This window comes from Triplophysa rosa, linkage group LG5, assembly GCF_024868665.1.
Source record: "Triplophysa rosa linkage group LG5, Trosa_1v2, whole genome shotgun sequence".
NCBI lineage: Eukaryota > Metazoa > Chordata > Actinopteri > Cypriniformes > Nemacheilidae > Triplophysa > Triplophysa rosa.
In genome coordinates this window covers 15,759,378-15,780,766 of record NC_079894.1, presented here as the reverse complement: position 1 = coordinate 15,780,766, position 21,389 = coordinate 15,759,378, and the positions used below count along the sequence as shown (strand labels likewise).

Here is a 21,389-nt window from a genome sequence, read left to right as displayed (position 1 = left end):
TTATCATTTCCCTCTGGTTTTAGGGGTAAGTTATGGTTAGGGTTGGGGTTTGCTGTGGGTCTAGGTTTTATTTATAAAAATGTTGTCCTTAGGTCAACAAAATATGTTGCTCTGAGGACATCAACCACTTGGCAAAATCAGGTCGAGCGTGGTTACGCTTCCATACAATGGAAGTCAATGGGGGCCAGTGTTGTTTGGTTACCAACGTTCTTCAAAATATATTTTGTTTTCTGCACAAGAAAGAAAGTCATACAGGTTTGGAATGACACTAGGGTACAAGAGATTCTTCATTCATGTTTACGTTTTTCAGAGGATCCACAACACATGCAAGAGTGTCACATGACTCAGAATTTACATAGTGAGTCTGACGCCGTCCAGACCTACCGTATAACAGCAGCACATGAACTCTACTGTTCTCACTTTTTCAACCTAAACCACAAGGTAATAGTCTTCTGTCACAGTTTGAAAAGTTTGGTGGTCACAGGCACACGCATGCTGTTCGAGTCTGTGATAAATAAGATGTTAACAAGCTGATCAGTGGATTGTTTCGATCGATAGATTCAGCTCAGACATGAACGGAGTCCAATCCATGTCCATTCCTCACTTGATATAAGTTATGGGAAGCAATGGAACCAGAGCAGTAACAAACACAGGATCCTCTTAAACCAGTCGCTTAGAAACCAGTCTGGACCTGCCCTCACCAGTTATGCTGTTGAGGTTCAACTTTTGAGTCTAGATTTAATCTAAATTGTGTCACATGTTGTTCATGGTTTTGTATCTTGACCATAAACAAATGAATAGATGAATGTTCCCAAAAATAACAGGACAAAAATAACCACAATGTCTTGTTCTTCCAGCTCAGCTTGCGTCTTCTAGACAGGGGACTGAATTTCAGAACACAGCTACTGCACTCTCATTTTAAGAGACCGAAATCTGAGAGTAGCACCCATCTTAAAATCAATTACAACAATCAAATGCCTCTGGTAGCCGGACTGCACTGGAAGAATTTGTCAGCAAAAGCCTCACTTCAAAACTGGGAAGGTGCATAATTAATACATTTTCTTGATTGTCACCAGAAACAGTTTATCACGGCATTACGGATTTCATGGAAAAGAGCCTATTTAAACAATTACAGAAATTGTCACTCAATGTAATTTATATGAATTTTCTCATTTATGTGAAATTGTATTTGACCTTCACTGTGTCCCCACAGGTTCATTCAACATGGACACACCCTGGCTCTATGTGTACGCAACCCAAAAACTGACTCAGCCCCAGCGTGGCATCTCGCATTTCAATTCTGAGATCAACACCCGGAAACTGGTGAACATCCCAACTGTTACACTGGTGGGCTTCTATAAGGATAGGGGTAAAGAGAGGCAGGGCCAGCTGCACCTTTTCACTCCCACTCTCAGCTATATCAAGGTGCGTGTATCATTCATTCCACATCTCACTCCTCGTATAGTTGTGTGTATATTTGTTAAGCTTACACGTTCCCAAGGATGTACAAATATAAGTTTTGGTTAAAGGTCATTTCAAGTGATAGTTCACCAAAAAAATGAAAATTCTGTTTTCATTTACTCACCCTCTTGTCATTTCAAACCTGTATGACTTTCTTTCTTCTGCAGAACACAAAAGAAGATATTTTGAAGAAAGTTAGTAACCGAACAGCACTGGCCCCCATTCACTTCTATTGGACAAAACCAATGCAAGTGAATGGGGGCCAGTTAACAACAGAATATCTTCTTTTGTGTTCTGCTGAATAAAGAAAGTCAAACAGGTTTGAAATGACAAGAGGGTGAGTAAATGATGACAGAATTTTAATTTATGGGTGACCTGTCACTTTAATAGAAGTTCAGTTAGGCTGATCCTTTATTACAGTTCACACAGACAGTCTTCCCTGGAGCAAGGATAGATTCATGGATTTCTTCCTGCTAATCTATTAACCTTTCAGTTGTTTTATGTTGTTTAGCTTGGTGGCTGGTGTTTGCTTGGCAAGCGTGGGGTTAAGGGTTCATACTCAATCGGCACAGCTTGGACACCAATCCTACATGGAGAGATCTCTCTAGGCAATGCCAAGCATGATAAGACACTGGAAATAAGTGGAGGTTGTGGCAAGCAAGACTTTAACATTTCTGCAGTTCTTAGTACACTTGATAAGGTAATAAATGACACTCAGCAAATCTGCTTTGTCCAGAATATAGCTAAATGTGTACTTTATGTGCATAAAAGCTTTGACTGGATTTGATCGAATCATTTGGCTCTTTCTTTCAGAAATTGAAGAAGAGAGTTTTAATGACGACAATGACCCTGTCGGATCTTAAAACCCCTTATGTGGAGTTTCATATGGAGGGTGCCACAGAGGAGATGAGAAAGGACAGGAGGATTTATCAGAAACGATGGAGGCTACACTTCAGGTCATTTAAATGTGAAAATTCAATTTATAACTCATTTGCAGTATTGTGTCATGTGTGTTGAATGTTTTGTTTCATTCTACAGACAGCCGTTCAAGTTTATTCCTCAGAGTTTAATGCTCCAGGAGACATTTACAATTGCTCTGTTTCAAAAAATGTACACTTTAGAATCAAAGGTTCTTGTCAATGGAAACAAAAAGGCCATTCATGTGCTTACTCTTGGTTACCAGCCTCAGCATCCATATGTGAGTTCAGACACACTGCAATGCGTAATAATTAGTGCTGCCCATAAACATCTATATTAGTATTATTGTGTCTTAACTTTTCGTCTTTACTATACACTTTAGAAGTAACGTGCACTGTTAAGTGATTCTAATATTAATGTATAAAAGTAATATATTGTGGGTTTTTTTGTTAGGTGTGCTCCTCTTTAGTCCAGTCTTTCAGCACTGACAGAATCCCTCAAGATTCAAAAATCTGTGTCACTGTCCAAAACAACCAGGTAACAGGCCAAGATATTATATACTGTACGTCTCATTATAGCTGACCAGAAACTTTTTTGTTGAGTGTAAAATGAGTGTAATGTAGTCATGCTTCTGTGATATTAGTACTTTATTGAAGAAATGTTCTTGAAACTTTGTTAACCCTCTCTGTGAAGACTGTGCGTGATATTATGTGGCAGTTGTGGACTGGAAAGGAGGAAGTGCTTTCGGTTCTTGGTCAAGTTCATCTTGACATAACTTCAGCATCTCAGCAATGTATTACAATTAAAGTCAACCTCTAGCAGCTACTAAAGGTAAAGCAAAGGCTTGTACATTCTATGACCATTTACTTCAATGCAATGTATTGTATTGGTTAGGGATGCACGATATTATCGGCAGATAATGGCTTATAAATTAATTATCGGCCCGACAAAGAAAATAACGCCGATATGCCTCGCAGATAGGAAGCTGTAATTAAATCATGCTTGTAAAAGCAGCACATTCTTACATTAACTGAGTGCGCAAAGAAATCCATCTCTGCGCCCGTCAGCCGCGCACTGCCTATTTATTGATGAACGTTTTTAACTAAAACACAGAGTAAAAATAAAGTTGAATCCTGCCCATCGTCCATCGGGAGTAGACTTTGAACTTGAGCTCAAGCGTGCATAATATGCAACGCGCCGCCCTGTGACTTTCGTCTCTGCATACTCACTGCCGTTTTGTAGTCTCCATTTCTAAGACACCTATGATCTTGTTGCTTCTTTAATTAATATTCACCAAATTCATTTTCCAAATGTTTTAAAATTATTTCGTTTATCATCATTTTAAAATGTGAAAAGCAGGGCTCGACATTAACGCTTGTCCGGGACAAGTGAATGTTTTGTATGGGCAAGTGAGAAATAACTTTACTTGCCCGACTGGACAAGTAACTTGAAAGAAAATAACAACAGTGCGACATATATGTAGAATAATAAGAATATGTGCATTAGACAGAGCTGTGTGTTTGTGTGTAGTGCGTTTGTCGTGGTGGTGCTTGTTGTGTGTGACAATAATCAATGGCGCATCGCACTATGTAACTACATGCGGACGCGGAATCCTGTTATTTAAATGTCATCTGGCTGTTCTGCGTGTCTGAGTGAATTAAGTGCACAGTTTAACAAACAACACGAGTGATGGTCGAGGATTTATCTGCGTCTGCACTGTATGAGGATATGAACACATGAACTTCATCTCCAGTCAGAGTTGCTCTGAGAGTTTATTTTACGAGCGTTTTACTGTTTGAGTGAAGCTATCTGCAAACATGCGTCTTCCCAAAGACCCTTCAAAATAAAAGTCCCGTTAAATTGAACACTCAGACAAAAAATACTGTGGTGTACTATAGTATTTGCTATTGAAAATTGTAGTGCCCTTGTAGTGAATTGATAAACACTGTATACTATAGTAAAGTTCAAAAAAGTATCTAAGAATTTTACTGCAGTTTACTATAGTATACTACAGTAATTTATGTGGACAAATATACCACTATTGTATAGTTAAAAAGGAAAGATACACAACTGAGAAATATTCAAATAAATTTAGGAAATCTAAAAATGATACGGCCCTAATTTATTCATCTGTATGTAACATTAATATCTTATGTCAGTTACCTGACTATTCATGATGAACTGCAATTGCATATTTTTTTTTAAATGATGACAACAAACGATTTATACTCCTACAGTTTGGCCTGTGCTACCAAACTTTAAACCTTTCTAGCACCAGTGCTATGTGCAAAAAAAGTTAACCTACAGCCTTAACACTAATAATAATTACTGCTTGCCTTTGTTTTATAGCAGTCACGGAGAGTAGGCCTTTAACCAAATTCAGGCGGCCAAAGCGGACACGCAGCGGATACGCAGCTAAACGCCCGGTGGATACACAGCATATATCGGTATCGGCATCGGCTATTGGTTTATTGAGGTGGAAATTATCGGCGTATCGGATATCGGCAAAAATCCAATATCGTGCATCACTAGTATTAGTGTATTGGTTACCCTACTTGACATCTTAGCTAGCTTAACCAGCTAGATTTCTTTGGTAAACCTGTTTTTAGTTGTCTTGCCCTGAAACCATGTCTTTTATGTCTACCACACTACAACCCATCACGCTCTCAAAGATCTCAAGACTCCAGACTTTTGATAACACCTAGAATAGCTAAATCCACCTAAACTCTGGAATAGCGTTCCCGATACTATTCGAGGGTCAGAGACACTCTCCCAATTTAAATCTAGATTAAAGATACATCTTTTCAGCCAAGCATTCACTTAATGCATAATATGCTAAACAAACCACCGGGGGACTGCATTTATTAGATATTATTTACTAGAATAATCTTTCTTGTTCTATAAACACTTGCACTGTGCTGTGTTTTACCTTTTTTTGTGTTTTTCAGTTTTTCTTATTTTCTCCTGTAAAGCGGCTTTGGAACAATGCACATTGTATATAAATAAATTGAATTGAATTTTAACATTTTCCAGCCAAATTACCCAACCTCTGTCAGCCTGGATGTTAAGGCTCACAGGAGCCACAAGAAGACCAGCGAGTTTGAGTATCATTCTGATGTGAAAGCAACCATTGATGACAAGGATTGTCATGTAAATACTCTCAAACGTCCTTTTGCAAGTTATTCTTTGCATATTGTTTTTTGGACAAAGATTATTGTTTTTTTTTTTCATTTTGTTTGTGTAATTCTAGGCACATGCAGCAATGACAGTGTCAACTACTGGAAACATCAGCAGTACTATAAGCTTGAATGAAGATGAAAAAAATGCTACACTGTTCTTTACTCTAGAAAACACTGTGCCAGATGGAGTTAATGCAATGTATATTCATGCTGGATTTCATCAGACTTTATTTCCTGAGGTTACTTCTGATAGTCGTATTCATTTAACGGCAAACTCTTCTTCTAAAAGGTACAGTATATGCTGATTGTAGTTTTCTTACAGTAGGATGTTATTTCCTGTGCCACTTTATATTTCTCTTTCTAATCATCTTTCACCTTGTTCTCTTTCTAGTGTGTTCTTGCAGTGTACAGTAGAAAAGAATGAAGGGGCATTGAGTGCTCACTTGAGTGGATCTCTAGAGCATGATCCAGGGTTACGAATGTCCATTTCAGGGGATCTTGTCAATTCAATCTCAACTCTCACTGCTCTACCCAACATAAGCAGCTTGGTTGGAGTACTAACCACTTCTGGCAGTCAAACCGAAGGTAAATACATTCTAAATGTCTGTACAAAGGTTTGCTGTAAAGACTCATTTCAGAAATATATGCAGTACTGTGTGTGTGTATAAAGTCTCTAATTTAAACTTTACAAATATCAAAGAGCAGTAAACCAAAAACACAAAGTGAGTATTTGGCAACCCTTTACTCTCAGCACCAGTTCTTAGGTCCACTTGGACACATTTTTAAAGGTTATTGGCAAAGTTTTTATTTTAAACATCTTAAAGGAATAATTCACCCCGAAATCATTTTTTTGTCATTATTTATTTTGTGTCATTCAAACCTCCAATGGCTTTGATATTCAGAACCAAAACATAAAAATAAGTTTAGGCATTTTCTTGTGATATAGGAGTGGATTGTGTCAATTTTCTCAAGCTTCAAATGGACACTAAAGTGTGATATTATATCTCCAGGCATCTCATGCTGCACATTTCAAGTGTCATAAAGCCATACGAATGGGTTTGGTGACGAAAACAATTATCCAATATTTGATTAAGTTGTTGACCTGTGTCATTTCTCTCCATGCACGTTACCATAACAACCGAGACGCTCCAGCAAGATATCCACATCGCATGCATGTCCACAGAAACGAGAATTAAACAAAAATAAAAATGTCTGGTATCCAGATAAAGCACTGTTGGCCATAAATGTGATCTTTCTGGATCATTCTTTGCTAATTTGGGATACAACAATAAAGCATCCCAGCTAGCAACCATGGCAACAAACAAACTTGACAGACAGCATCTTGATATGTACATATTAATCTTTGAAACTGTCTTGTTCCCTGTGTGTGTGTGTGTGCGTGTGTGTGTGTGTGTGTGCGTGCGTGCGTGCGTGTGTGTGTGTGTGTGTGTGTGTGTCTGTGTTGTAGGAGAGCTCACACTAGTTATAGATGATTCTGTATACGGGTTAGATCTGACACATCAGGATAAGAGGAAGTCCAGAGAGGATCTGAGTGGGAATGAATATTTGCTGTGTGCACTTTCTATGGACAAGTCACTATGTGTGAACATCAGTAGTTTTACACAGCACGGGTGCAAGAGTCTGCACACCCGACCTTCGCACATGTTCCCTTGGCAACCCTCTGCAGGTATGTTCAGAAGCATTATAAGCTATGGATATATACCGGTGTTCAGTATTTCTCTCTCTCTCTCTCTCTCTCTCTCTCTCTCTCTCTCTCTCTCTCTCTCTGTATTGAAGACGGGCTTCCATTTAACAGCAGTGCAGATGTGTATGTGAACTGGAACGAAAGCAGGATGTGTGCCGAAGAGAAGCAGCACACAGGGGTCCGGGGCATAAGAGCCACACTGGAGCGACGTTCGCATAACACAGAAACTACAGGACGTTCTCAGGTCAGGGACCCATAGTAGAGTAATTTGGAAAATGCAAAAATATTAATATATTTATATTCTTATGTGTATTCTTTTTTTCTCCATAAAATTCATTTCTGAAAGTTAAAATGTTCTTAAATTAATAGTTCATTACAAAATGCAATGGTCGTGACATCATTCAGCTTGTCTCTGTTTATTTTTAAAACACACCATGAGGTGCCTGCCGTATTCAAACATGCAGCAATAAACACTTGTGTTGGTTTAGCATGCGTTACTATCCATATGGTTGCCCCAGAAACCCTTTCAACACTTTGGGTCAGTTCTCGTGTTGTTAGAGGGAAATGCCTCTGATTCCACACTCCTCTCCTACGAGCAAAGCAAACTGAAGACACGGAGGCTTGTTTTTACAGGTGAAGTGCACAGAGGGGATTGACGCGGACCACCTGCCGGGGGTCTGTTCTGGACTGGACCGTGGACGCTCTCTGAAAGTACGTATGGAAGTGAGAATATTGAGGATCTGTCCTTTTTTTGAATGATGCAATAATCATTCTGAAGAAGAAAGTGATTGTGTGCTGTACTTGCAACATGTGATTAAAGGCGCATTGTTTTTTGTAGGTTGGAATTAGAATCGCTCTTTCGAAATCCGAGAGTTTCTCATTTGATTTTCAAGGTCATCATAATACCTCAAAGTACAGTATTTTTATCTAAAGCAAATATTAGTACAATATAGTGATCCATAGGTGATGTGCTACTGTAATGCATGAAAAATGCTCTTCATTTTAGCATCGGGCTATTGATCAACGTGTCCAACAACGTATCTGCTTTTAAGCCGTACCTACCATTTGAGTTTCACTCGCAATCGCAGGTATGACAAAATCAGTTCAATATTCTTATCATAGCATCTTTAGCATGAAAAGTAATTGTTTTACTTTTATGCACTTTGTTCCCATACAGTTGAGGCATTCACTTTCTTCAGTTAAGGGTACAGCAGAACTTCTGGTTGGAGAGACTGCTTTGACTTTTGAAGGAGAGCTCACGAGCACAAAATCTGGCTTTAAGCAAGTGCTGGTGTTCAATCACTCAATACCACAGGTAATACATAATACTTAGGACATAATATTAAAGGTAAAGTACGTCAAGTGTACTTTTCATTTAGTTAAACACACCAACATTGACTGAACCAATGGGAGTGAGTTAAGTGCAAGACTGTCTGATTTACCACCAAAGTCATATTTAAAAGGGTGTTCAGGAATCCTTATAAAAAACAATAAATATTTTTAAAATTCAGATTTGGTTTTGCATACCCTTAAATATGTTTTAATATTTGTCATTTTCTTATTCAATAGTACGTAACTGCATGTCAGTATGTTACATTCTGTTATTTAATACTCCTGTTAATATTTGTTATTTTTACCACTTAGCTATCATTGCCTAAAACTATGACAGTAAGGACCCTCTTTGGTGGAAAGGGGTGGTCTTACATTCTCACACACAGAGTGCAGTGGGAGAATCAGTCGACACCCACCGACCCCTCAGATGTCACACAGTTACATCATCCTAAAATGACAGGTGATATGTGACCTGTGCACATTTAAACAACAAAATGTGGACAAATTGAAACACATTAAAGTGATAGGTAATTATTTTTTCACCCAAAACTGTATGACTTACTTTCTTCAAAATTCAGCGGTACCCATTCACTTCTATTGTATGGCAACAAAAGCAATGCAATTGAATAGGTACCGTCGTTGTTCGGTTACCAACTTTCTTCAAAGGGACATTCTACAGAAACATATATTATCTGTCCTTGAACTGTTACAGTAAAGGAATGTCATTCATTAGGTTCTCAGATATATTTTTCTTTATTAAAAACACTTTTGAAAATCACAAATCCTGTCCCTGTCCTTTCATAGTTTTGTTATGCTAAAAAAATGTTATTTAGAAAAAAACTCAATCAAAGTTTAAGTTCATATCAATTGATAAAAAACATGAAATTATACATAAATTTTACAAATAAATACTATTTTACATATGTCCCCATGTTTTTGGTCAGTCCTGTCACGTTTACATAAAACTCAACATAAAATGTGTGCAATACATCTTTGGTTTGACATCATTTGACTGAGGTGAAGCTGACACTGATCAAGGGTGAGTTCTGTCATTGAATTGTATAATTTTAAGCTTGTTTTTTTGAGGAGGACGAGCTAAAGTGTCACGCCCTGTCACGGTAAATGTACGTTTCTGGTAGAATGTCCCCAAAATATATTTGGTGTCGTGCGGAAGAAAAAAAGTCATACAGGTTTGAAATAACAAGAGGGTAATAATGGCATCATTTTCATGTTTGGTTGAACTACTTTAACATATAACATATTAACTGTTATAAATAAATGACTGACATTGCCTTGTATTTCTATGACCCCTGCTTTCTGACATTTCAAATGCTAAAATGTCTAATTCTAGGAAAAGCTCAGGGTTGGGGTTTGGATCTAAGAGTAGAAAATAAAGCACAGAAAAAACTAGGAGATCTCAGTATTGACTGGACTCTGTTTGGAAGCCATGAGCAGGTGAGTGTTTTTGGCATCTGCTATAGTTTGGGTATGTGTTATTGTGCACAATCTCACATATATGAGGCCACTCACTGTGTCTTGTGTTTTCAGGTCAAAGCTGGATGCTCATGGACTTTGGTGAGCAGAGAGAGTGAGACCTCATTACAGCACAAACAAGCTTTTACCTCAACACTGTCTCACTTTCACATACACGCTATGTCACATGGACCAGCCCACGGATATAGCCGCAACAACAAGGTGCACAGTTTCTGCTCTCAGATAATCTCAAACACTCTTTCATGATTTTAACTCAATATTATTATACTTTCACATTATTAAAAACCTGGATATTTTTATGCTGTCAAATACTCTTTTCATTGACAAATAGTCCGTCTCTCACACCTTTAAATTCTCTGTAGGCTACTTTTAAATGCTTTATTCTCTAATGCCCTGCTAACTTATTCACTTTGCATATATCTGTAATACACTCATGTGAATAAATGTTGTGTTCCTGTACAGGTCCGTGTTTCTTTGGATCAAGGAAAGCCTGTAAATGTTTCTGTAACAGTGAGCAAGCAGTGGCATGATGACTCCAGCCGGGGTCAGGCTTGTGTTCTTTTCTCTCCAGGCCAGGTACATTTTTCATGTTGTACACGCACACACGCACACACACACACGCACACACGCACGCACACACACACAGGCTTTGGTTGACTATCCCCGTGGGGACAGTCCATAGGCGTAATGTTTTTATACTGTACAAACTGTATATTCTATCCCCTATCTCTAACCCTATCCCTAAACCTAAAGATCATAGAACACTTTTTGCATTTTTAGATTTGTAAAAAATATTGTTCTGTACAATTTATTAGCTTTTTTGCCCCTGGGGACCTCAATTTTGGTCCCCACGGTGACACGAGTCCCCATGTGTTGGTGTGTATTCAGGTTTAGGTCCCCACCGGGATATACAAACATGAACACACACACACGCACACGCACACACGCACACACACACACACACGCACACACACACACACACACACACACACATATGTCTGGTTTATTATCTCCGTGGGGACAGTCCATAGGTGTAATGTTTTTTATACTGTACAAACTGTATATTCTATCCCCTAAACCTAAAGATCATAGGAAACTTTTTGCATTTTTAGATTTTTTTTAATATTGTTCTGTACAATTTATAAGATTTATAAGCTTTTTTGCCTATGGGGACCTCAATTTTGGTCCCCACGGTGACACGAGTCCCCATGTGTTGGTGTGCATTCAGGTTTAGGTCCCCACCGGGATATAAAAACATGAACACACACACACAGTTATCTGTTTAATTCTATACAACATTAAACTATTGTTTACACGGCATCTTATTATATTCCTGCAATAGAGTTTGTTGGAATAATTTAACTATATTGCTTTGTATTGTATTAGTTAGAGTCAGTGCTCTCTCTAGTGGAGATGGAGGGATGCTTCGCTGTTGCTCAGGAGGGAAAGGCCTACTCCCAAAACACAGAACTCAAATGGAAGGACAAGAGAATCACACAAAGCATGAAATACCAGGCATGTTAAAAAGAGATTTAAACTCATTTTTGTTACATTACTTTAAGCTGTTACAATCTCAAATGTTTTGCTCTTGTTGTATGTGTATTTCAAGGGAGGGGTCAAAGGAATGCACACACTTCTTGTGGAGATGGGGGCTCAGAATGTCTCTCCATCTCCCTGCCCGTCTCACAGTCTTCTGACCCAGATACACACCAACCTGAGGGACCACCTGGAGCACCATGTTCAGCTAGGGCTATGTCCATCACAGCCTGTGAGATCACGTCGTCTTTTTGTTCAATTAAATTACAATAACACTTGCGTAACTTTGATTCCTGATACTCCCTGTGGTATATTTATTTAGTTTCAATGTTCAGAGTGAATGTCTATTACTCAGAAATATTACATGTGATGCCGTCATCTTGATTGATAATCGTATTGTTTTAGTGCCAGATAAATACTGTTTTTATACTATAGTCATATAATCGGATATTTATATGAATTATATATTCATTTACAGTCAATTCCCTCTTGAATAGCTTTAGTGTGGTTAACTGCTTTTGTAAACATTTTTTAGTGTAGCTAAACCACGTTGCTTCTGGAGAGTAGTTTGACTGAATTAAAGGGATAGTTCACCAAAAAACTTAAATTCTGTCATCATTTACTCGTCATTTCAGACCTTTATGACTTTCTTCCTTCCACAGAACACAAAAGAAGATATTTTGATGAAAGTTGGTAACCGAACAGCACTGCCCCCATTCATTACTATTTACAAAGCCAATGCAAGTGAATGGTGGACAGTTAACAACATTCTTCAAAATATCTTCATTTGTGTTCTAGAAAGGAATAAATGATGACAGAAGTTTTCTTTTGGGGTGAACCATCACTTTAAGAGTAGCTTGTACCTATTGAGCAAATGGCCTTTGTTTAGTTTTGTAGTAATATTAAAGTGATTATTTCATCCAAAAGTGAATATTCTATCATCATTTACTTACCCTCATGTCATTTTAAACCTGAATGACTTTCTTTCTTCCGAACAACGACGGTACCCATTCACTACTATTGTAAGGACACAAAACCAATGCAAGTGAATGGGTACCACCGTTGTTCAGTTTCCAACATTCTTCAAAATATCTTCTTTTGTGTTCTGCAGAAGAACGATAGTCATACAGGTTTGAAATGACAAGAACTTTTCATTTTTGGCTGAACTATCCCTTTAAATTAATTGACAGTAACATTGTCTTTGTCTCTGACAGGCTTTAATCTGGTCTGGATCTCACAGAGTGAACTTGGGCAAGGAGATGTTATACACTCACACTCGTCTGTCTGTGTCTGGACACCCTCAACACAACATCTTCACACTGTCCCTCAGAAATATCAGCAGCAGTCAACAGTTCAACTACTCACTGCTCACCGAGGTATTATGAACGTGTCTCCTGTTGAACATGAGTGAAGTTATGAATGCTCTTGAATAGAAAAGAAACAAAATCTTGAATGCTTAAGTTAGAAGGTTGGTACTTATTTGAAGTATGTGTGTTTCAGTGGCAGGTAGGAAACTGGAGTGTGGAGCTGGCGTGCAGTTCTGTATTTTCAGGCAGGAATGTTGGGATGCAGGTTCAGGCGAGGCTAGACCGCAGTGAGATGCTGTGGCTGCGGATGGCTCTGGGGAAACGCTGCCTACAAGTTGCTGCTGGATACGACAATGGTGATGATGCTACTTTATGACTACAACATGAATTATTTGACCTGCTGAAGTAGTTTTTTACCATTTGTATCATAACTTATTTAAAAAGTGTATACTATTGGTTGGTACTATCGTTGTTGTAAATTGGTTATATTCTTTTTTGAGTGTTATGAATATATGTAAAGTATTTGTATGTGTGGATTTCTGCTTTCCATCAGAAACATCTGATGATATCAAAGTGGCTCTCTGCATGGAGGGTCATCATTGGTTTACCCTGGAGACTCAGAGAGGAGGGCGTGGCATTGAGAAGGAGACCCTCGCTCTCATCTCTGTAGGAGCAGCCAATCAGAGTCTGCTGTTTCAATCTAAGGGATGCGGGGAATGCTTGTGGGCCACTGAGGTGAGAACGGAAAGGAATTGTTATGTAACCCGCACAAGAACCGTAAATGTGGCACATACCCTATTAAACATAGTTTTTCAGGTCTGGCTCGATATCGTATCTTCACAGGCACGGCTCCAGCAGCTGGGATCCGGCATAAGGAGTAAACTTTTGGACAGGGTTCAGAGACTTCACCATCTTCTGTTAGCATTCAGAAGACAGGTTTGTTATAGTTCATATTAAACTATGTTTGAAATATGCGCAAGGAGTCGAAGGGTGAGTATGTTATAATCAAGAAATAAAGTTATATGGGTTTCAAATGGCATGAGGATGAGTAAATCAGGATCTACTTTCATTTTTGGGTGATGTTTCATTTTAAAATGGGGTTTATCTTTGTTAATGTACTGCAGGCTGAAATAATGGCTTCCATTAGATCTCTACTGACCTTTTACTCTAGCAGAGTGTAACTCTGGGCTAAACATTTCTGGGATATCTTTAAAGGGATAGTTCACCCAAAAATGAAAATTCTGTCATCATTTACTCGCTCTCTTGTGATTTTAAACCTGTATGACTTCCGTTCTTCTGCAGAACACAAAAGATATTTTGAAGGATGTTGGATATAGAACCACGGCGGTACCCAATGACCTGCAATGGTGTTGTGTCTATACAATAGAAGTGAATGGGTACTGCCGTTGTTCGGTTACCAACATCCTTCAAAATATCTTTTTTTGTTTATTTTTTTGCAGAAGAAAGTCATACAGGTTTGAAATGACAAGAGGATGATGACAGAATTTTCATTTTTGGCTGAACTATCACTTTAAGTACGTTTTAAAAAGAAGATCATGAGAACAAAAATCATTCAAAAATTTGACTGGTAGTGCAGGCTTCAGAAATCTTCTGAACCTATGAAGCTCTAATCTATAATCTATAAAACTCAATAAATATCATACATGATTTTGATCTGTGATATAAGTCTAAAACCGTATACCTTTAATATTAACGCTAATGCTATTTATCCCTTACATACAGGCAGGGGACAGCATGTTGCTACAGGAGCTGAGTGAAGGCCCACTGTCTCTTACCCAACAAACTGAGACCCTCTTGCTCAGAACAGGAGCTCTGTGGAACACCTGGACCTCCAGCCCGCTCCGGCACACTCTCACACACAGTATGCCACACACACTTCGACACCTCAGTGAAATGTCTCAACAGATCCAACTTGAACTCAGGAGTAAGTTCTCTGTACAGCTCATACTTAACTCTTAACTTCTGGTGATCTCAGGTAGTAGATGCCTGTCAGTAAATTAAAAAAACATTAATCCAGGTTTAATTTCTCCCAGGACCTTTGGCCACTCTAGCCGGAGCGTATCATGATGTGACGGGGGAGCGTTTGGACACCGTTTGGCAGCAAGGAGTGGAGCTGTGGACCAGAGACCTGACCGAACTTCTGCCTTCAATGCTTCACGATCATCACCTGAAGACGCCGTCGCTGACCGCTCTGCAGATAGCGATCATCACTTTGGATATGGCAAGACAGATACATTTGTCTGTTTTTTAGCAGTCTTAAGTACATTCTCGACAAAGATCAAGTACAGTTTGTACTTGTCTTGAAGTAATGTCAATGTTCTCCAGGTGAGCCAGCAGACTTTTCAATGGATGGAGGCCAGAGTGGCTGCTTTGCTGGTTGGACTCAGAAGACATCTTTCACTCATGTACAAGTTCTCTGAAAGGTAGGCAATAGCTCTGAAATGTCTCTCATTGTGGGATATTTAAATCGTGATGCGTGATGTTAAATATACATTTATAGGACAGTTGTTATTAATATACTTGTACATGTGTACATCAAGTTTAATATCTGGAGTCTCAGAAGCTGCGAACGTGTTTGATGTTATCACGTTGATTTAAAAGAAAACGATGAGTTCTTTGTTTATAGAGTTGTCTTTCCCACTCAGAATATAAGAGACTGTTCTATTATACACTCCTGGTTCTTGTGAGAAAATGTTGACCTGGATTACTAATAATATTAACATGGGTTGACATTTTTAGGATTTCTCCATGGCTTCTTGAAATGTAATCTGATCCTAATCTAAGTCATTCTAATAAATAAAGATATTCTTATTTCACAAGCGACACAATTCAATTCAGTGATTCAATTCAGACAATTCAGTGAAAAATTCACTGTGACGGGCCAATCAAAAGAGATTTTAGAAGGATTTCAGAGCGAGACTGGAAAGGATTACAGACAGATTCCTTCAGTTTCATTTGTTTTACTCAGTCAGCAGATTTGTCATTGAAAAAATAAATGTTGTTGGCAATTTCCATGAATATGATATAAATATATATTATCTAAAATGAAGTATACGTATTTGAACAAATGGTCAGTGATAACAAAAACAAGTGTAGGTTAGATCATTTGAGTATTTTGCTGTTTCTAATAAAAAATGTGAAAAACACTTTAGTATGCTAAACACCACCTGAATGTTGAACCACACTACTGAAACAATGTCCTGTGGCCATGAGACCAAATTTATCCGTTTGTTAAATTGATTCATGCAGCGTGATGTTTTGCTGGAAACGAAATGCATACCAACACCAAACCCTCATCCCCAACTGTGAGGCATGGTGTCAAAATAATGATGTGGGGTGATTTTGATGCCTTAAAGTCTGGATTGCTTCAATCATTGGGGGACCAATGAATTTTCACTTGTAACAAAATTCAACAACAGATTGTCTGGCCATCTGTTTGTAATCTAAACTCTATTCCACGTGACCGTATTTTCAAGTAAACCAACTATAGAAAGTGTTTCATTTTGTTGGACAAAATAACCTTCACCATTTGATTGACCATCTATTGAAAGCACTTGGATGAGGTATTAAGGTCTTTTAATAGTGTCTATTAATCATAAATGTATTTATTGTTTATTAAATTCTTGGTTATGGTTCCTTGCACAAATAGAATTTACATTTTAGATTTAATTTGACCATAACAAGAACCCTGATCATTTCAGTCTGACCTTAACAATTGTGTGCCGATTGTTTTTTGACTTACTAACAGATGATAGCAAATGTATTGACACAACAAACCTGCAGATAAACACTGTTCATTTGGGTATTTTCACTGCACGCTTTAATTCTTCAAGGACTCTGCCAAGACTTTGTGACAGGTAACTTATATGCTTCATAAACTGTAAAAGCATTGTTCATCAAAAAGACATTTAATGACATACTCGTCATTTATATCCATTGTAAACATGACAGCTCATGTCTTCATATGTTTGGGCTGTTCCATAAGCATTTCTAAATGTGCCTGTGTTTGCAGCTTGGAGCATTTCCTTTCTTTACAAAAAGTTATTTTGGGATGTTTATAACATTTTTATTAAATCTGCAGTTTGTACTTTTATTATTAAAGGGATAGTTGACCCAAATATAAAAATTCTGACCTCATTTCTCGCCATTTACTTTGTCATTTCAAACCTGTAGGACTTTTTCTTCCGCAGAACACAAAAGAAGATATTTTGGAGAAAGTTGGTAACCGAACAGCGCCGGCACCCATTCACTTCTATTGTATGGACACAAAACCAAGTGAATGGGTGCCGGACCTGCCGGTTAACAACATTCTTCAAAATATCTACTTTCGTGTTTTGCGAAAGAAAGAAAGTCATACAATTTCGAAATGACAAAGAAAGTGGTGAGTAAATTATGAAAGAATTTTCATTTTAGGGTGAACTATCCCTTTAAAAATGAACAAAAAATAGTTTCAGAAGTGTCACAAACTTTGTGTGTTGGTCCAGTGAGGGTGAGGTAATTTTCAGAGTGCCGCTCCCTGTCGGCCCCTGGCTGAAGATGAAAGAGGCAGGTGTGACTGAGGTTCTTCTGGAGGAGTTTGTCCTGAAGCCACTTCTAGCCTTAAACTCTTTGAGTGCCACTGCAGAGCTCTACCGGCTAAAGAGAAGGATCATGGACAGTCCTGTCAACCGTGAGTATCAAGTATGAAGTATTTCAAGTATCAGAGTTTCAGATGATTGGCCAGCTAAATCCGAGCTCTGTTTTAACCCTTACCCTTCCCATATTTACCATTAACCCTGCTCTGGTGCCCTGGCTCTCAGGCCCTTATGCCAAATGCATGTTTGTAGACTAGTTATTGAGTTAATATTTGGATTTATGGAGACTGAAATGAGATTTCCTCACATCTGTGCTTTTATTCCTCTGCCCAGATCAGGCATTTCTAGTGGCGGATGAATATTTGGTGTCATTCGATGGCCACTTGTTAAAAGTCCCTGCTTCCTGTGATGTCATTCTGGCAGCTGATGTCGTAGAGAACACCTTCAGCGTTCTGCTCAAGTCTGACAGGTTCCGACGTCGCTCGCTCATGATGCAGATGCAAAACACAACAATTGCAGTTCACCCTAATGGAGAGGTGCATGATATTTGAACACACATCACTGGAAAAGACAGTTTATGGCTTACTGTAAATTTGACTAAGAAGTTTTTTTTAACCTTTTTTAGGTGGAGGTTAATTGCTACGTAACGCACACACCATACACAAACAGTGAAGTGACTATCAGAAAGGATATGAACTTGATTGAGGTGTCCAATGAGAAAGGAGTACGGGTATCATGTGACCCTCATATGGATGTCTGCAGTTTAATTATAGATGCATGGCTTCATGGTAAGATCATTAGCTTTGTTTGCTTCCTAAATTCTAGTTAGGTAGTTCAAGTATTACTATTTAAGTTTTTGAGATTTTGAGAAATTGCTAGTTACAGGAATTCCTTTGAACAAGAGTGTAACAGTAGGGTTCTGAAAATACAAATGTCTTTCATTTTCTGCATTGATTTTAAGCAATAACATACAAGTGGAAGACAAGTGAATGCTTTTAAAGTGAATGCTGTTTTTTCAACAAAAAAAGTGATTTTAACTATGTTGGTATGTTTTAGACTAATTAGGTTTTACACAAAATCTACCAATCAGTGATCTCCCTACTAAGACAGGAATTATGCCAAAAAGAGCTTCAATGTGTCAAAACTCATATAAATTATGACATAAATGGTTTATTACTTTAAAAAAGATGTCTCATGAGTTCTAAAAGTATGCAAGAGGGAGAGAAATTTTTGAGAAAATTGTAAAAGCATATTACTATTATGAACTATTTTCAAGTTCAGTGATCAGTGTCCTTGTACCGTTTTCTATTTTTTTAATCAAATCGTAATATTATGTTCCCCTTGTTGGAGTTGGTTGGTTTGGTTCAAGGCTCCGAACTCCTAATATAGGTTTTATTTTGGCATGTGTATAAAAAAGTGAATGAGCAAAATACATATGGGACAAAGGTCACTTAACACGCTCCATTGTAAATGTTAATGTACTGTAACTCTAAAGAACTGAATTTTGCACTTAAAGACACATCAAATCTTTCTTTCTAGTATGAATTGGTAGGAAGCATGTGTAATCAACTTTAACCGTACCTTTGTTTTTCAGGTGTATCCGCGGGTCTTTTAGGAACAAATGATAATGAGGCGGTTAATGAGCTTCCTCTGCCAGATGGCTCCCACACACACAGCGTGACTCAGTTTACTCACAGCTGGCAGGTAGAGAGAGAGAGGAATTCACACCTGTTTATGTTTTTCAGTTTTTTGATTGATCATATAAAATTAATAAATAAAACAAATTGAAAAGAAAGCAAAGTATTGCTTTGATCAGTAATGATGAGTTAAAGGGACAGCTCATCCCAAAAAGACAATTCTGTTATCATTACTCACCCTCTTGTCATTTCAAACCTGTATGACTTTCTTTCTTCTGCACAACACAAAAGAAGATATTTTGAAGAATGTTGATAACCGAACAATGGCGGTACCCATTGACTTGCATTGGTTTTGTGCATACAATAGATGTCAATGTGTACCGCCATACAGAATTTTAATTTTTGGTGGAACTATCCCTTTAAGAATATTCAGCAAAAATCCCAAAAGTGTAATACCAAAGTACTCCATCATGCACTACTGTTATACTGAAGCCACACAAACGTTTTAATTGTAGTTATTCACTGGTCAGCTCTCAAATCTTCACACATTTTCATAGAAACTCATAGAACTGGTAAGAAAATTATTATAACATTCTTGGATGAACTGCCTTTAAAAGGTCTGCAGGAAAATGTGCATATCCATCTGTGCTTGTAACCTATATCTCTTTGGATTTAATATAACTTTATGACTCCTGTAGGTGGATTCCAAGTGCGTCAGCACATCAGGATTCTGTGAAAATGGCACCACGGACTCCCCGTCATGCAAATCTCTGTTCCTTTCCACCAGTTCACCTCTGAGTCCCTGTTTCAGAGTGGTAATTACTCTCGCACCCAACAGCACGGCTTTCACCAAGGTTTACGTGCTATCTATTACAAGTTAGTAATTACAAGAATAAAAAGACCCCTGTGATTAGATTCATCAAAAGACACAGAGTCCTGGGGGCATGAGAGGAAATCAACAAAAGCACGAGAGAAATAGTAAACAAGAGTGAAATCAATTTCAAATGAAGAATTCTGTCTCCGTACGTGCTCATGTGTCAATCTGTTGACACCTTCACATCACGTTGATGGCTGCTCTTTGATTTTCCATTTCTACTCATAGGTGGATCCTGAGCAGTTCATGATGGCGTGTGAAAGATCCGAGTGCGAACGTGTCGGACGTGCAGATGTTTCTAAACCAGCCTCTTGTACGCTGGCCTATGCTTTTATCTCTCTGTGTCACAGATACTATGTTCCCCTGGAGCTGCCTGTTCAATGCGGCCTGCATGCACAAATCTAACATATTACACGGTGCAAATATGGCATCTATAAAAGATAACTAATAAGATGTTACATAACAGCGGAATGAATTAGTTGCACTGATGCTGATTCTATTGATGGGATGTAAGCTGACCCGTTTCACATATTATATACGAAATGTACAAAGCCTGTTATTATTTTACTGTTTTATTATGTAACCAATTATTGGTGGAGACTAAATGGGGAAAACCCCTTATTGATTTGTGATTACAGCTCCTGTTATTGTTTTAACACAATTTCTAGTTTTCATCTAAACGGCATATTTTTTACATGTATTTCCAAATTAAGTAATATAACTTTTTTAAGTGATAAACTAAAACAAAATTGTTTTCATGTATATTCCATGTACTGTATATTCTACATAGATGTGTGTTAGTGACCAAATCATGTCATTCAACAGTTTAGATGTTATAATATTATGTTGCGGATGTGCATTTCAAAATGGATCTAAAACATCAGCATATGATAACATAATACTTTAAATTTTCCTTTGTGAGTCAATAAGTGTGCATTAACTCCATTTTCCTTGAGTCATTAATAAAAGTTTCGGCTGTAGATCACCAGATATTAAACAATCTTCTGAGTTCTGTGTAAGTGAGACATGTGGGAGGCGTTTGGCTTGTGTTTCATGTAGTGCTTTAACTTGGATTTAACTTGATTTGAAGAATGGCTGAAAATTTCCTGTACCGAGTGCTAATGGCAGGGCCATTTAAGATCAGAGGCCTGCCAAATCACTAAATCTACTGTATGTACGTTTTGTGCAGATCTCGGTAAGAGTTCTTTATGAGGAGGCTTATTTATGAGGAATCTGTGTATTAGTCCTGTCATTATACAATAATTGATTTTTTAAAAATAATTTAAACAAATAATTTTTGTATTAAATGTAAATTTTGTATTAAATAATTAAATTTATTAAATTTGCACTA

The 21,389-nt window shown here is 37.9% G+C and overlaps 2 protein-coding genes across 4 annotated transcripts in view; both read left to right on the top strand.

The window, feature by feature from the left end:
- Positions 1 to 5,507, top strand: part of LOC130554971 (apolipophorins-like) — a 16,575-nt gene extending 11,068 nt beyond the window's left edge. For 2 of the 3 annotated variants that reach the window (XM_057334912.1, XM_057334911.1), the window contains exons 26-35: positions 311 to 441; positions 559 to 717; positions 858 to 1,041; positions 1,214 to 1,425; positions 1,973 to 2,161; positions 2,275 to 2,417; positions 2,500 to 2,659; positions 2,833 to 2,916; positions 3,073 to 3,210; positions 5,413 to 5,507. In XM_057334912.1, coding sequence (XP_057190895.1) covers positions 311 to 441; positions 559 to 717; positions 858 to 1,041; positions 1,214 to 1,425; positions 1,973 to 2,161; positions 2,275 to 2,417; positions 2,500 to 2,659; positions 2,833 to 2,916; positions 3,073 to 3,198 — 1,388 coding nt within the window. In that variant the 3' untranslated portion in view covers positions 3,199 to 3,210; positions 5,413 to 5,507. The remainder of the gene's footprint in view (positions 1 to 310; positions 442 to 558; positions 718 to 857; positions 1,042 to 1,213; positions 1,426 to 1,972; positions 2,162 to 2,274; positions 2,418 to 2,499; positions 2,660 to 2,832; positions 2,917 to 3,072; positions 3,211 to 5,412) is intronic. The other variant, XM_057334913.1, reaches the window with a different exon arrangement.
- On the top strand, positions 5,423 to 21,389 carry LOC130554972 (uncharacterized). Its single transcript, XM_057334915.1, has 29 exons — positions 5,423 to 5,529; positions 5,630 to 5,847; positions 5,950 to 6,143; positions 7,027 to 7,245; positions 7,356 to 7,507; positions 7,897 to 7,974; positions 8,102 to 8,175; positions 8,270 to 8,351; positions 8,441 to 8,578; positions 8,908 to 9,055; positions 9,947 to 10,050; positions 10,144 to 10,290; positions 10,552 to 10,665; positions 11,476 to 11,604; positions 11,699 to 11,857; positions 12,840 to 13,001; positions 13,126 to 13,288; positions 13,486 to 13,667; positions 13,776 to 13,868; positions 14,676 to 14,877; positions 14,987 to 15,174; positions 15,279 to 15,376; positions 16,787 to 16,810; positions 17,438 to 17,622; positions 17,861 to 18,063; positions 18,153 to 18,315; positions 19,122 to 19,231; positions 19,863 to 19,979; positions 20,267 to 21,389. The coding sequence occupies exons 2-29, from the start codon at positions 5,642 to 5,644 to the stop codon at positions 20,441 to 20,443; spliced, it is 4,011 nt and encodes a 1,336-aa protein (XP_057190898.1). The 5' UTR covers positions 5,423 to 5,529; positions 5,630 to 5,641; the 3' UTR covers positions 20,444 to 21,389.

Bases quoted from the DNA above. Each gene is read 5' to 3' on its own strand.
- LOC130554972 (XM_057334915.1), top strand. From the start codon at position 5,642: ATGACAGTGTCAACTACTGGAAACATCAGCAGTACTATAAGCTTGAAT. The intron at 11,605-11,698 runs GCATGTTAAAAA...GTGTATTTCAAG, and splicing joins CACAAAGCATGAAATACCAG to GGAGGGGTCAAAGGAATGCA. The intron at 17,623-17,860 runs GTGAGTATCAAG...TCCTCTGCCCAG, and splicing joins CATGGACAGTCCTGTCAACC to ATCAGGCATTTCTAGTGGCG.